Source organism: Salmo salar, chromosome ssa14 (assembly GCF_905237065.1).
Source record: "Salmo salar chromosome ssa14, Ssal_v3.1, whole genome shotgun sequence".
NCBI classification, from domain to species: Eukaryota; Metazoa; Chordata; class Actinopteri; order Salmoniformes; family Salmonidae; genus Salmo; species Salmo salar.
In genome coordinates, this window is record NC_059455.1 from 47,335,283 (window position 1) to 47,351,870 (window position 16,588).

A 16,588-nucleotide genomic window follows, 5' to 3' on the forward strand; every position below is an offset into this window, starting at 1 on the left:
TTCAGTCTCCCCTGGTCTTTCAGTGGCAGCTGTAAGCGTCAGTCTCGTCGGCAAAACAAAGACCGTTCTGCGGAGTTGTTCTGCAGAGTTGTTCTGCAGAGTTGTTCTGCAGAGTTGTTCTGCAGAGTTGTTCGAGGATGTTAAGAGAGGAAGGCTCCACACCACTTTCTCACTTCTGTAGCTTACCAAATTATTTACAGATGATCTAATTTTGTTCTTTTGTAGCTTTGGCAACTATGTGTGTGTTACAGTGAGGGAAAAAAGTATTTGATCCCCTGCTGATTTTGTATGTTTGCCCACTGACAAAGAAATGATCAGTCTATAATTTTAATGGTAGGTTTATTTGAACAGTGAGAGACAGAATAACAACAACAAAAATCCAGAAAAACGCATGTCAAAAATGTTATAAATTGATTTGCATTTTAATGAGGGAAATAAGTATTTGACCCCTCTGCATAACATGACTTAGCACTTGGTGGAAAAAACAAGTTTCTTGTAGTTGGCCACCAGGTTTGCACATATCTCAGGAGGGATTTTTGTCCCACTCCTCTTTGCAGATCTTCTCCAAGTCATTAAGGTTTCGAAGCTGATGTTTGGCAACTCGAACCTTCAGCTCCCTCCACAGATTTTCTATGGGATTAAGGTCTGGAGACTGGCTAGGCTACTCCAGGACCTTAATGTGCTTCTTCTTGAGCCACTCCTTTGTTGCCTTGGCCGTGTGTTTTGGGTCATTGTCATGCTGGAATACCCATCCACGACCCATTTTCAATGCCCTGGCTGAGGGAAGGAGGTTCTCATCCAAGATGTGACGGTACATGGCCCCGTCCATCGTCCCTTTGATGCAGTGAAGTTGTCCTGTCAGCTTAGCAGAAAAACACCCCCAAAGCATAACGTTTCAAGGGGCAAAGGTACAAAATCAGCAGGGGATCAAATCCTTTTTTCCCTCACTGTATATAAAATTGATAATGCCCGAGAATCCAGTGTTTGGAGGATATATCTGCCCTTCGACTTTGTCTCTGGACTAACAACACCAGTGCCAATATATCCTCCAAACACCTGCTTCTCAGGTATTATCCAGTTGGGAAAAACAACCTGTAAGTTACCACATTGACCCATTTGAAACGCAATTTTCTTGTTTTCTGATTGCTTTAGTCAATTACAAAACTACATTTTAAGAAAAGTACATGTCTAAATGACTTTCTGAGCATTACTTAGCTCCAGAGCATTTTCACTACTTAGAAAAACATATTATTGTAGGGTTTTCCCCTCACACCCCTTTTCATGACGATGCTAGCAGACATGTGAGTGAGTGCTGGCTAGCTACTAACCAGAACATTAAGAACACAAACACATGGACCACACAGCAACAAGTAGTAAGTGGAGTTGCAAATGGACTATACCAAACAAGTTAAATGTATTACCTGCGATTAAATGTTTTCCACACACATAGCTACGTATAGTCTTTTTGGACACTGGGTCCTCACATTTCCCACTCTGCAACTATGAATAGCCTGAATATTCTATAATGGCGCCAGAGGGGATGGCTGCCGTTTTTACGGGCTTCTAACCAACTGTGCGGTTTTGTTAATTTTTGTTTTGCATTGTTTGTAAATTATTTTGTACATCATGTTTCCGTCACTGTATCTTATGACCAAAAAGAGGTTATGGATATCAGAACAGCGATTACTCGCCTCAAACTGGACAAAGATTTTTTCTTTAATGAGTCCAATGCAACACTTTTCCCCCTCAGGAGACTGAGGGGGAAAAGGGTCTCCAGATCCTCAAAAGGTTCCACAGCTCCACCACCAAGAGCATCCTGAATGGTTGCATCACCGCTTGGTATAGCAACTTCTCGGCATCCGACCGCAAGGCACTACAGAGGGTAGTTCGTACTGCCCAGTACATCAATGGGGTCAAGCTTCCTACCATCCAGGACCTCTATACCAGGCGGTATCAAAGGAAGGCCCCAAAAATTGTCAGACTCCAGTCACCCAAGTCATAGGCTGTTCTCTATGCTACCGCACGGCAAGAGGTAGCGGAGCATTAAGTCTATGTCCAAAAGGCTCCTTAACAGCTTCTACCCCCAAGCCATAAGGCTGCTGAACAATTCATCTCTCAAGCTCTGTCAGGTTGGATGGGGAGCGTTGCTGCACAGCTATTTTCACGTCTCTCCATAGATCGGCTTCCTATTTCGTAACAAAGCATCCTTCACTCATGCTGCCAAACATACCCTCGAAAAAATGACCATCCTACCGATCCTCGACTTCGGCGATGTCATTTACAAAATAGCCTCCAACACTCTATTCAACAAATTGGATGCAGTCTATCACAGTGCCATCCGTTGTGTCATCAAAGCCCCATGTACTACCCACCACTGCGACCTGTACGCACTCGTTGGCTGGCCGTCGCTTCATACTCGTCGCCAAACCCACTGGCTCCAGGTCATCTACAAGTCTTTGCTAGGTAAAGCCCCGCCTTATCTCAGCTCACTGGTCACCATAGCAGCACCCACCCATAGCACGCGCACCAGCAGGTATATCTCACTGGTCACCCCCAATGCCAATTCTTCCTTTGGCCGCCTTCCCTTCCAGTTCTCTGCTGCCAATGACTGGAACGAACTGCAAAAATCATTGACGCTGGAGACTCATATCTCCCTCACTAGCTTTAAGCACCAGCTGTCAGAGCAGCTCACAGATCACTGCACCTGTACATAGCCCATCTGTGAATAGCCCATCCAACTACCTCATCCCCATACTGTATTTATTTATTTATTTATCTTGCTCCTTTGCACCCCAGTATCTCTACTTGCACATATAGTATCTCTACTTGCACACATATATATATATAGGGAAAGATTAGGGAACACTTAAACAACACAATGTAACTCCAAGTCAATCACACTTCTGTGAAATCAAACTGTCCACTTAGGAAGCAACACTGATTGACAATACATTTCACATGTTGTTGTGCAAATGGAATAGAAAACAGGTGGAAATTATAGGCAATTAGCAAGACACCCCCAATAATGGAGTGGTTCTGCAGGTGGTGACTACAGACCACTTCTCAGTTCCTATGCTTCCTGGCTGATGTTTTGGTCACTTTTGAATGCTGGCGGTGCTTTCACTCTAGTGGTAGCATGAGACGGAGTCTACAACCCACACAAGTGGCTCAGGTAGTGCAGCTCATCCAGGATGGCACATCAATGCGAGCTGTGGCAAGAAGGTTTGCTGTGTCTGTCAGCGTAGTGTCCAGAGCATGGAGGCGCTACCAGGAGACAGGCCAGTACATCAGGAGACGTGGAGGAGGCCGTAGGAGGGCAACAACCCAGCAGCAGGACCGCTACCTCCGCCTTTGTGCAAGGAGGAGCAGGAGGAGCACTGCCAGAGCCCTGCAAAATGACCTCCAGCAGGCCACAAATGTGCATGTGTCTGCTCAAACGATCAGAAACAGACTCCATGAGGGTGGTATGAGGGCCCGACGTCCACAGGTGGGGGTTGTGCTTACAGCCCAACACCGTGCAGGACGTTTGGCATTTGCCAGAGGACACCAAGATTGGCAAATTCGCCACTGGCGCCCTTTGCTCTTCACAGATGAAAGCAGGTTCACACTGAGCACATGTGAGTCTGGAGACGCCGTGGAGAACTTTCTGCTGCCTGCAACATCCTCCAACATGACCGGTTTGGCGGTGGGTCAATCATGGTGTGGGGTGGCATTTCTTTGGGGGGCCACACAGCCCTCCAAGTGCTCGCCAGAGGTAGCCTGATTGCCATTAGGTACCGAGATGAGATCCTCAGACCCCTTGTGAGACCATATGCTGGTGCGGTTGGCCCTGGGTTCCTCCTAATGCAAGACAATGCTAGACCTCATGTGGCTGGAGTGTGTCAGCAGTTCCCGCAAGAGGAAGGCATTGATGCTATGGACTGGCCCTCCCGTTCCCCAGACCTGAATCCAATTGAGCACATCTGGGACATCATGTCTCGCTCCATCCACCAACGCCACGTTGCACCACAGACAGTCCAGGAGTTGGCGGATGCTTTAGTCCAGGTCTGGGAGGAGATCCCTCAGGAGACCATCCGCCACCTCATCAGGAGCATGCCCAGGTGTTGTAGGGAGGTCATACAGGCACGTGGAGGCACACTACTGAGCCTCATTTTGACTTGTTTTAAGGACATTACATCAAAGTTGGATCAGCCTGTAGTGTGGTTTTCCACTTTAATTTTGAGTGTGACTCCAAATCCAGACCTCCATGGGTTGATAAATTGGATTTCCATTGATTATTTTTGTGTGATTTTGTTGTCAGCACATTCAACTATGTAAAGAAAAAAGTATTTAATACGATTATTTCATTCATTCAGATCTAGGATGTGTTATTTTAGTGTTCCCTTTATTTTTTTGAGCAGTGTATATATATTCTGCACATCTACCATTCCAGTGTTTAATGGCTATATTGTAATTACTTTGCCACCATGGCCTATTTATTGCCTTACCTCCCTTAACCTACCTCATTTGCACATACTGTATATAGACTTTTTCTACTGTATTATTGACTGTATGTTTGTTTATTCCATGTGTAACTCTGTGTTGTTGTATGTGTCGAACTGCTTTGCTTTATCTTGGCCAGGTCGCAGTTGCAAATGAGAACTTGTTCTCAATTAGCCTACCTGGTTAAATAAAGGTGAAATAAAAAAAGAATCTATATATTTTAAAGATGTTAGATTGGGTTCAAGTCCAGGCTCTGGCTGGGCCACTCAAGGACATTGAGACTTGTCCCGAAGCCACTCCTGCGTTGTCTTGGCCGTGTGCTTAGGGTCATTGTCCTGTTTGAAGGTGAACCTTTCCCTAGTCAGGTCCTGAGCGCTCTGGAGCAGGTTTTCATTAAGGACCTCTCTGTTCAACGTTGGTTTCATCATATCAAAGAATCCTGTTTGTCATGGTCAGAGTCCTTTAGGGGCCTTTTGTCAAACTCCAAGAAGGGCTGTCATGTGCCTTTTACTGAGGAGTGGCTTCCGTATGGTCACTCTACCATAAAGGCCAGAGGAACTCTGGAGCTCTGTCAGAGTGACCATCGGGTTCTTGGTCACCTCCCTAACCAAGGCCCTTCTCCACCGATTGCTCAGTTTGGCCGGGTGGCCAGCTCTAGGAAGAGTCTTGGTGGTTCCAGACTTCTTACATTTAAGAATGATGAAGGCCACTGTGTTCTTGGGGACCTTCAATGCTGCCGAAAATGTTTGGTACCCTTCCTCAGATCTGTGCCTTGACACAATCCTGTCTCGGAGCACTACAGGACCTTACATAGACAGGTGTGTGCCTTTTCAAATCATGTCCAATCAATTGAATGTACCACAGGTGGACTCCAATCAAGTTGTAGAATCATCTCAAGGATGATCAATGGAAACAGGATGCAAATGAGCTCAATTTCGAGTCTCATAGCAAAGAGTCTGAATACTTCTGAAAATAAGGTATCTGTTTTTTATTTTAAATTAATTTGCAAAACATTCTAAAAACCTGTTTTATTTTTGTCATTATGGGGTATTGTGTGTAGATTGATGAGGAAAACATTAATTTAATTCATTTTAGAATGAGGCTGTAACGTAACAAAATATGTAAAAAGTCAAGGGGTCTGAATACTTTCTGAATGCACTCTATACTTCACTTTCTCTGGTCACAGGAACAACATGAATTTGTGCATGCGGCAGATGCGGTGTGACTCCATCAGGTGGAGTTATAGTTAGAAAGGAGAGAGCAGGGACCGTGAGAGGCGGACCCTCTGCTGCTCTCTCCGTCCACTAAGACTAATGTCGTGTTCAAAACAACTGGGAACTCGGAAATCCCCCACTTTTGACTTCAGTGCGTTCAAGACAACTGGGAAATCAGACAAAAAGTAGATTTGAATGGTCATCCAAGCAGGAAACCCGGGGAAACTTTCTAGAGCTTCGACTTTCTGACCTGAAGATCACTGACGTCATGATTTGACCTTGTTCTTTTCCCAAGTTTCCACAAAGACCATCGAATACCGGTATCATCAGTCCAGTAAAATAAAATAGCTAATTATTTAAATTTATGCATAGCCTCGCAAGTGCTACACCAACTGATCTTTTGTTATCAAAGCTTGAGCTTTGAAATTTAATATGGTCTGAGAATAGCAATATTGGTAGGCCAGGCATATAACTAATATGCTGTGATAATGTATTAGGCCTACTGCTCAAACCTCATTCCTACAGAGCTGATTTTATTAAATTAAAATTGTTTAAAACAAATTTTTAATTCACGTTGAAAAATAAATCTAAGCGGTAGATCATGGGTTTGATTTTTGACTGCGAAAGTGATCTTGACTCAGAAAAGGTTGGCGACCTCTTGATTTAGAGTAAACTAGACTAACTTTGCTTAGTCCTGATGCTGTTACACATTCTCAGTGTAAGAAATTAACATCTACTGTAAAATCATTTTTGGGTGTTTTTTTTCAACACCTGTGGTGTAAAGCCTAATTTACAAATTTCCAGGGTGCCTTTTCTTTTCAAGTGAATTGTAGAGTTACCACCCATGGCTGTGTTTGTTAGTTACAGAGACATGCTTATTGAATTATTTCCTTTTAAAGGCATGTAGTTATCCCCAAGTGAGTATCTAGGTAAATACTATCATTACAATTAAACTCTATGAGAATACAATAGCTACATCATAAGACCTTACTTTGATGGCCTAGTCTTACCCTAATACAGTGATGTTAGAAAACTCCTGGTTTACAGGCCACATCTGGCCTGCAAGTCACATTATGCTGGCTGGCAAAGTGATGCGTAATTATTTTCAGAATCCAGCCAGAGTTATCCAACAGTTGAGGTTTTTATTCAACCTGCATTTAGAATGACTAAAAGGATTAAGAACTCTGGTAAAGGAGACTACCAATCCTGTAGGTTCATGCACTACAACATTCACAGAGTACGACCCTGCTTTACACAGGAAGCGGCACAGGTCCTAATCCGGGCACTGGCCATCACCCATCTCCCTCACGACGCCAGGACAGCGGAGTCAATCACCACCTTCCGGAGACACCTGAAACCCCACCTCTTTAAGGAATACCTAGGATAGGATAAAGTAATCCTTCTAAAGGATTTTGACGGGACTGTTTAACTCTCCAAAGTGTACAACAATAACTCTGGTTACGAACACCAACACTGGGGTTTATTTTACACCACTGAATGTTAATTTCTCCCTTACAGAATGAATTTAACTCCTGAATCAACACTACAAAATAACACTGAAAAATAAACACTGGCCAATTTGCTGTGCACACACGCGTGTGGACGCATACAGGCACAGCCACAGGTACAGCGGTCCCATTTGGAGAACAGCTGTGGAGGGTTTTTATGATCCACAGGTTTATGGAGCTATAAAATGATCTACTGTATCTGTAATGTTTTCCATTCTCTATAAACCGTTGGGAATCTCCTGATGAAGGTCAAATTTAAATCTGGGCCTGCATCCCAAATAGCACTCATTCCCTATATAGTACTACTTTTGACCAGGGCCGTATGTATTGTAATGAATAGGGTGCCATTTGGAATGTAACTCTGATAATTACAGGGATGTTAGCCGTGTATTCAGGCCCTGGCACAGCTCTCATTAGAATGCAAAACGGAGCATTCCGCTCATAAAATATGAATCGCCCCTAATAGGATTTTAATAAAAATATTAAACACAAAATGGTTGATTCAGGGTAGCATGTAAATCATGCTATATGTGGAGCCCTTACCAGAGCTATCTAAAAGCTCACTTTAGCATAATGTATTCACATCAGGTAGTTGACCATATACCTGTGACCGTCAAAATAAAGGAAACACTTGAGTAAATGTGGGATACAAAGTAAATTGAAAGCAGGTGCTTCCCCACAGGTGTGGTTAATTAAGCAATTAACATCCTTAGGGTCATGTATAAAAATGCCCAGTTGACCATTATTTTGGCTACCACGGAAAGAAGAGATCTCAGTGACTTTGAAAGAGGTCTCATTGGAGCATAGGGGGTTTATCGTACATGCAGAAAAAGTACTAAATTGTCATACTTGAGTAAAAGTAAAGACACCTTAATAGAACATGACTGATGTAAAAGTCACCCAGTAAATTGCAACTTGAGTCAAAGTAGTTGGTTTTAAATATACTAATTATGCATCAAAATTAAATGGAATTGCTCAAATGTACTTAAGTATCAAAAGTAAAACTATAAACCATTTCACATTCCTTATGTTAAGAAATCCAGATGGCACAATTTTCTCTTTTTATTGACGGATAGCCAGGGGCACACTCCAACACTCCAACACATAAATGTGACCTGATTCAGGAAACTATAAGTATGTCGCAAGTCACGACTTCACAGGAGAGCCGTTGGAACGTATAAAATATATTTTTTTATCAAAATGCGTTTTCTGGCAGAAATGCCTTCAACATGTGAACTTTCATGTGCCTTAATAACAAACTCATATGCCATCTGTAAAAACAAATAAAATAGTTAAATTACGAGTCTTGTTGGTTAAGCCACAAAAAAAGGTAGCAACCTTCCCATTAGCCATGATTGGCTTAGATAATGAGTGAGCTGGGCATGCCGAGAGAGGAGTTCGGATTGGTTTGTCAAAGAACTGTGTCAGTCTGTGTTGATAATCCTGTCGAACTCGGCTTTTTAAAAAATGTATAAGTGTGGCTCTCCACTGTCTTATCCGGTGTCCTGTGTGAATTTAAGTATGCTCTCTCTAATTATCTTTCTTTCGTTCTTTCTCTCTCTCAGAGGACCTGAGCCCTAGGACCATGCCTCAAGACCACCTGACATGATGACTCCTTGCTGTCCCCAGTCCACCTGGCCGTGCTGCTGCTCCAGTTTCAACTGTTCTGCCTGCGGCTATGGAACCCTGACCTGTTCACCAGACGTGCTACCTGTCCCAGACCTGGTGTTTTCGACTCTCTAGAGACATCAGGAGCGGTAGAGATACTGTCAATGATCGGCTATGAAAAGCCAACTGACATTTACTCTTGAGGTGCTGACCTGTTGCACCCTCGACAACTACTGTGATTATTATTATTTGACCATGCTGGTCATTTATGAACATTTGAACATCTTGGCCATGTTCTGTTATAATCTCCACCCGGCACAGCCAGAAGAGGACTGGCCACCCCTCATAGCCTGGTTCCTCTCTAGGTTTCTTCCTAGGTTTTGGCCTTTCTAAGGAGTTTTTCCTAGCCACCGTGCTTCTACACCTGCATTGCTTGCTGTTTGGGGTTTTAGGCTGGGTTTCTGTACAGCACTTTGAGATATCAGCTGATGTAAGAAGGGCTATATAAATACATTTGATTTGATTTGATCTTCAAACTAAGGGCAACCAAATATTACACGTTTTCTAATTTTGACAGAAAGTGGTTTCATTTCAAGCTAAAGTGTACTGTTAGCTAGCTAGCTAACGTTAGCTGGCTGGCTCCCTAGCTGATGTTATTTGTTTCCAAGAGCCGTGTGCTGTTCTAGTTATAGCCTAATGTTAGATAACTAACATTGAACATGGATGGTTAGCTCCCAGGACTTTTGTTTAACTAGCTAACGTTGGCTGGCTGGTTCGTTAGCTAACGTTACATGACGTGTGTACAACACCCGTTGAATGTAGCCGGTGTCAGTAAACGTCTGCAAAAAAGTGTAATAAAATTGTTGCCAGCAGTGCTGGTTAGGCTGTTTTCATGTTATCCAGAGGTCATCGGCCAGAGCGTCAACAAATCATCGGCCAGAGCGTCAAGTGTGCACTTCGAGAACAAAGCGAGATGGGTGGGGCTAAAGCTTAGGGTGAGGGTGTGAACGATGCTAAATGGGTGTAGACAAAGAAGAGCTCTTCACTAGATAGCAAAACAGCTGATTTTCTCAAAAGTGAGTTTACAAGTTGATCAACTTTCAAAGCAGAATTACTTTCCCATTGTTCCTCAAATGCAGTGTATGATATACCATTTTGTAGCTCTGAGCCTCTACTTTTATATAATGTAAAAAACACAATTTCAAATGTTGATACATAAGACCGAATCCAGGTGGTAAGTCACGAGTTACAAACGAAGCATATGTGTTTAGTGAGTCCGCCAGATCAGAGGCATTAGGGATGAACAGGGATGTTCTCTTGATAAGTGTGTGAATTTGACAATTTTTCTGTCAAAATGTAACGAGTACTTTTGGGTGTCAGGGAAAATGTATGTTGTAAAAAGTACATTATTTTATTTACAAATGTAGTGAAGTAAAATTAAAAGTTGGCAAAAATATAAATAGTAAAGTACAGATACCACCCCAAAAATACTTAAGTAGTGCTTTAAAGTATTTTTACTTAAGTACTTTACACCACTGTAAAACCACTAGTTAAACAGACTGTTTGTGCTGCATGCTAAAACCACTATTAAATCAAAAAAGTTAAAAAAAAGTACAGATACCCCCCAAAAATGACTTAAGTAGTACTTTAAAGTATTTTTACTTAAGTACTTTACACCCTTATGTGTGTATGTGTGTGCCTGCGTGCGTGTCTCAGTCACCATATCTCTACCCAATTGTACACTTATGGGAGATTCTGGAGCGACTTCTGAGACATCGTTTTTCACCAACATCAAGAAAACACCAAATTATGGAATTTCTCATGGACGAATGGTGTCGTATCCCTCCAATAGAGGGGATGCGGAAAAAGGGAGAACTCAATTTGTTGTTTTGGAAAGTTTTGAAAGTCTTGAAACAGTTTGGTTACGAGCAAGCTACCTTTTGAGTTTGGATCCCACGACACGGTTGGAATCAGTTGCTGGGACTGCTGCTATCTGCCTTCCAACGGTCGGATGAGCTGCATGGCGTAGCAGCTAGCCTAGCTGCCACAGTTAGCTGCCTATCAAGCTAGTAGGGTTTCCTTGAGGGTGTGAACACAGCCCGCGACGTGATTAGCCCTTGTGGCTAGGACCACAGATTGTCCCGGGCTTGTGACTGTCTAGATCCCTGCTGTTTGTTTCTGTTTCCATCTTCTCTGTCTGCAACTGTGAGGAGTTACAGCATAGCTTACATTGCTACCATGACAAAGACCAAAGCCGGTGGGAGTATCATTGATGACGGTGGTGTCTCTCTACCACAGGTGAAGGATCTTTAGAACAAACAAACATATTTCTACACGCATTTGTTACAACAACGAGAAATTAGCTTCAAGTGTTGTGTCCAAATAATGGTGGAGTCAACTAATAAAATAATGGACGACCTGACCAGAGAGGTCCAGGACCTGAAGAACAGTTTCCAGTTCTCCCAGGTTCAGCTCGATGAGTTTAAACAGGAAAACGGCAAAATGACAGCAATCTGTAAGTCATTGAGAGAGGACATCAGTTCTGTGTGTGAATCCATGATAACAATGGCGAAGAAATCAGATTACCTTGAGTGACAATCAAGGCAGAACAACGTTGTGGACGGAATTGCAGAATGTCCACATGAGACCTGGACGGAGTCTGAGGACAAAGTGAGGGAAATTATCTCAGAGAAACTGAAGATGGACCACAGGAAGATTGAGGTGGAGCGCGCCCACAGGACTGGAAAACCCACCACAGGTGACAGGACCAGGCCGATAGTGGTCAAGTTCATGAGGTTCAAGAACAAGGTAGCTGTTCTGGAAAGAGCCAAGAACTTGAGAAGAATGTACATTTTCCACAACAAGGACTATCCTGAAGAAAAAAATGACTTATCCCAGCCATTAACGCTGCCAGAGTGCGTGGGGACATTGCTACCATCCACTATGACAGACTCATTGTCCACCCTCCCTCCCAAAGGCCTGTAAGGGATGAGATAGCCAAGCCTGTGGGTTCATAGCTTCAACCCCGCAGCACACACACACACCAACCAACTGATTAATGGATTGCTGAATTATTATTTTTTTCCACTTGCTTTGTTTGTTCTTTTCCATATTATTTCTATCTCTGAGTAGCTGCCCAGGAAAGGGCTGAAAATAGCCCCTATTAATATATGTAGCCTTAGAAAGGTTAAAGGTTAATGAAATCAATAACTTGCTAATACCAGATAACAGACATTTATTTTCTTCTTATGTTTTGTTGTTGTGCTTTTATCCCCGAACACAACTGATTGGCACAAATGCATTAAGAAGGAAAGAAATTCCACAAATTGACTTTTAACAAGGCACACCTGTTAATTGAAATGCATTCCAGGTGACTACTTCATGAAGCTGGTTTAGAGAATGCCAAGAGTGTGCAAAGCTGTCACAGGCCTAGTTAAAAAAAAATGTAAATGTAAAAATGTAGATATATGTATTAAGCGCCATCTCCATGCAATGCTTACAGAAGATATCGTGTTACTGATGTGTTGTGGTTGCAGGTTCACCTGCATCATCGAAAGCCTATTCTTTGGAGGTGCTGCTATAGGCCACCAAGTGCTAACAGTCAGTATCTAAATAATATGTGTGAAATGCTTGATAGTGTATGTGATGTAAACCGAGAGGTCTACTTTATTGGGGACCTGAATATTGACTGGTTTTCATCAAGCTGTCCGCTCAAGAGGAAGCTTCTTACTGTAACCAGTGCCTGTAATCTGGTTTAAGTTATTAATCAACCTTCCAGGATGTTTACAAACACTACAGGAACAAGATCATCCACATGTATCGATCACATGTTTACTAATGCTGTAGAACTTTGCTCCAAATTGTTTGCATAGTCAACTTACACACAGCTTTGACACACACACTTACCCCACATGACATGCCACCAGAGGTCTTTTCACAGTCCTCATATCCAGAACAAATTCAAGAAAGAATACAGTATTATATGGAGCCATTATTGCATGAAACTCCCTTCTATCTCATATTGCTCAAATCAACAGCAAACCTGGTTAAAAAAAACACCTCACGGCACAATACCTCTTGCCTATTTGACCTAGATACACAAACGTATGTGGACACCTGATTGTCGAACATCTCATTCCAAAATCATGGGCATTAATATGTAGTTGGTCCCCCCTTTGCTGCTATAACAGCCTCCCTTCTTCTGGGAAGTTTTTCCACTAGATGTTGGAACATTGCTGTGGGGACTTGCTTCCATTCAGCCACAAGAGCATTAGTGAGGTCCGACACGGATGTTGGGCAATAAGGCCTGGCTCGCAGTCGGCGTTCCAATGAATCCCAAAGGTGCTTGATAGGGTTGAGGTCAGGGCTCTGTGCAGGCCAGTCAAGTTCTTCCACTCCGATCTCAACAAACCATTTCTGTATGGACCTCGCTTTGTGCACGGGGGCATTGTCATGCTGAAACAGGAAGGGTCTTCCCTAACTGTTGCCACTAAGTTGGAAGCACATAATCGTCTAGAATGTCATTGTATGCAGTAGCGTTAAGATTTGCCTTCACTGGAACTACGCGGTCTAACCTGAACCATGAAAAACAGCCCTAGACAATTATTCCTCCACCACATTTCAAAGAAGCTTCCAGCGGACATTTATTGTGCTGACGTTGCTTCAACAGGCAGTTCGGAACTCGGTAGTGTGTGTCGCAATCGAGGACAGATGATTTTTATGCACTACATGCTTCAGAACTTGGCGGTCCTGTTCTGTGAGCTTCGGCTGAGCTGTTGTTGCTTCTAGATGTTTCCACTTCCCATTAACAGCACTTACAGTTGACCGTGGCAACTCTAGCAGGGCAGAAATTTGATGAATTGACGTGTTAGAAAGGTGGCATCCATTGACTGTGCCACATTGAAAGTCACTGAGCTCATCAGTAAGTCCATTCTACTGCCAATGTTTGTCTATGGAGATTTCATGTCTGTGTGCTCGATTTCATACACTTGTCAGCAACGGGTGTGGCTGAAATAGCTGAATCCACTGATTTGAAAAGGTGTCCACATACTTTTGGCCATATTGTGTACGTATTGATATGCAGGCTATGTGTGCCATTTTAAAATGTATGTAGTTCTGTCCTTGAGATGTTCTTGTCTATTAATGTTCTATATTATGTCATGTTTTGTGTGGACCCCAGAAAGATTCGCTGCTACCTTCGCAACAGCTAATGGGGATCCTAATAGAATACCTAGAATCTATGCCAAGGCGCATTGAAGCTGTTCTGGTGGCTCGTGGCGGCCCAGCACCTTACTAAGAAACTTTATTTTGGTGTTTCGTTTGTTTTGTAGATTACCTGTAGATTGGAGCAGCCTGACCACAGCCAAACCAAATACAATGAAACAAACTAACCTTGTTCCTAGATCCATTTAAAGCATTCTTTGGCACACAATACAAGATTTCTTGGTACAGGTCTCTCTATAGTAAAATAGATCTATGATCTCAATGGAATGGAACATTTTTTTATAGAAACGAATTAACCATCTCTCTTACCTGCCCTGCACCTTGATGTCAGAAATGGCGTAGAAGTATCTGGACAGGTTGTTCTCATCCACCATGGTGGCCCCGGTGGCCGGTTTCAGCAGCCGTATCCTCAGGTCCGTCACTGTGAAGAAGTCCCGCAGATTCCTGGTGGTGTCCAGTTGACCGTACAGCGATGCCATGTTGTGCAGCCGCGGTCCGGCGAACAGCGCGAACCGATCCTTGATCTCGAAACGGACGGTTTTATCGTACTTCCACACGTAGCCTCGGGAGTAGTCCTCGGTGCAGATGATGTCGAGGAGGGTTCGCTGGGTCAGCTCGTTGACCGTCTTGGGCTCCATGGTGAAGGCGTCGAGGCAGTCGGTAGCGTAGAACTGATAAGGGGTCCAGGTTTTACCATAGTCTAACGATTTCTCCAGAAGCATCTGCTCAGGGCGGCCGGACTCGAAGGTGAGGATGATGTCGTCTGTCAGCTCGATAGTTTTGTTCCACGACAGCGTGATGTTGACCTCCAGGGGTTTGGGGAACGTATTCCATGAACTGGATTGCCAGAAGGTTGTGGGGTTGCGTCCCTCGAAGTCGAACATGAGCTCCGGAGGATGGGCTAGTTCATCTGTGGAGGCGTCACACTCGTTGTTGCACATGTAAGGGTTTTCCTGTGAGAAACAGACGTCAAAGAGTGAAGGTAATACCAGGTTCATTCAACATCATTATGAGACATTATAAGGGCGTCATAAGGGCCAACTCTGCTTATGACAAGTCTTGCAATGTATTGTAACTGCATCATAATGCATTGTAACTATTGACTAGGATAAAGTACAACTGGGAAGAACAATGGCATATTAATCTTCCAATTGACTAACCATCTTCGTCATTACACTATGCATCCTGTACACTGTCTTTTCGCCACCCCTCTCCTCTACTAACAATGTCACCTACTACTAGTAGAGAGATAATTAATCTGTCCATAATTACATTGGGAATCTGTTGTCTAACGTCTCTCCACCTCCATCCTCCAGTGTCCCCACCACTCATTCTCCCCAGTATGTCTCTGGTCTCATCTACTCTACCAACCACATTGACTGTTTGATGGATATTCCTGCTGTTCCTCTAATATAGATGGGAGAGGATTCCTCAATGACTACCTCTTATGAAACACATAGCTGAGAAACATACATATTTCATGGGCCTTCATCTGCACAGCACTGCCTGCACTACTGAGACCCAGCACGAATCTGTGTGTGTGTGTGTGTGTGTGTGTGTTCTTTGTGTGCGTATGAGAATGCATTAAACACACTCACATTGACATTCATCTCACCTCTACCAACTCTGTATAACAATGGGGCCAGCCACAGATGAAACGTTGATACAATATAAAACATTGGTTAGCCTGTATTAATTTCAGAGTACTAAGGTTGGCTATTTTATTCAAATGTAAAAAGTACTTAGCACTTGAAATAGCAGTATGATTATGAGGTTGTGATACAGCCTAAAACATTCAAACCAGACTTGATGTTTAACTGAAAGGGAATGCTTAATCCCATGTTCAAATTCATGCTTCGTAAAACAGCAGGTGTAGACTAACAGTGAAATGATTACTGACGGGTCCTTTTCCAACAATGCAGAGTTGAAGATACAAATAAATATAAAGACGAAGTTAAAAGGTAAAAAAAAAAAAATGAAATAGAAATACTGACACAAGAAATAAATTCACAACGAATAATGAATAACGAATAACAATAACAACTTAAAAAATAACATGGCTATATACAGAGAGTGCCAGGTAAAATGGCTATATACAGGGAGTACCAGGTAATAGCATGGCTATATACAGGAAGTACCAGGTAATAACATGGCTATATACAGGGAGTACCAGGTAATAACATGGCTATATACAGGGAGTACCAGGTAATAACATGGTTATATACAGGGAGTACCAGGTAATAGCATGGCTATATACAGGAAGTACCAGGTAATAACATGGCTATATACAGGAAGTACCAGGTAATAACATGGCTATATACAGGGAGTACCAGGTAATAACATGGCTATATACAAGGAGTACCAGGTAATAACATGGTTATATACAGAGAGTACCAGGTAATAACATGGCTATATACAGAGAGTGCCAGGTAATAACATGGCTATATACAGGGAGTACCAGGTAATAACATGGTTATATACAGAGAGTACCAGGTAATAACATGGTTGTATAGAGAGAGTACCAGGTAAAATGGCTATATACAGGGAGTACCA

General features: G+C 42.9%; 1 protein-coding gene across 1 annotated transcript in view; it reads right to left on the reverse strand.

The window, feature by feature from the left end:
* The window catches only part of LOC106569815 (netrin-G1), an 82,666-nt gene extending 67,677 nt beyond the window's left edge, over nt 1-14,989 (reverse strand). Inside the window, exon 1 of the mRNA XM_014141450.2 lies at nt 14,345-14,989. Within this exon, the coding sequence (XP_013996925.2) occupies nt 14,345-14,976 (632 nt within the window). The 5' untranslated portion in view covers nt 14,977-14,989. The remainder of the gene's footprint in view (nt 1-14,344) is intronic.
* Nucleotides 14,990-16,588: the final 1,599 nt, after the last annotated feature.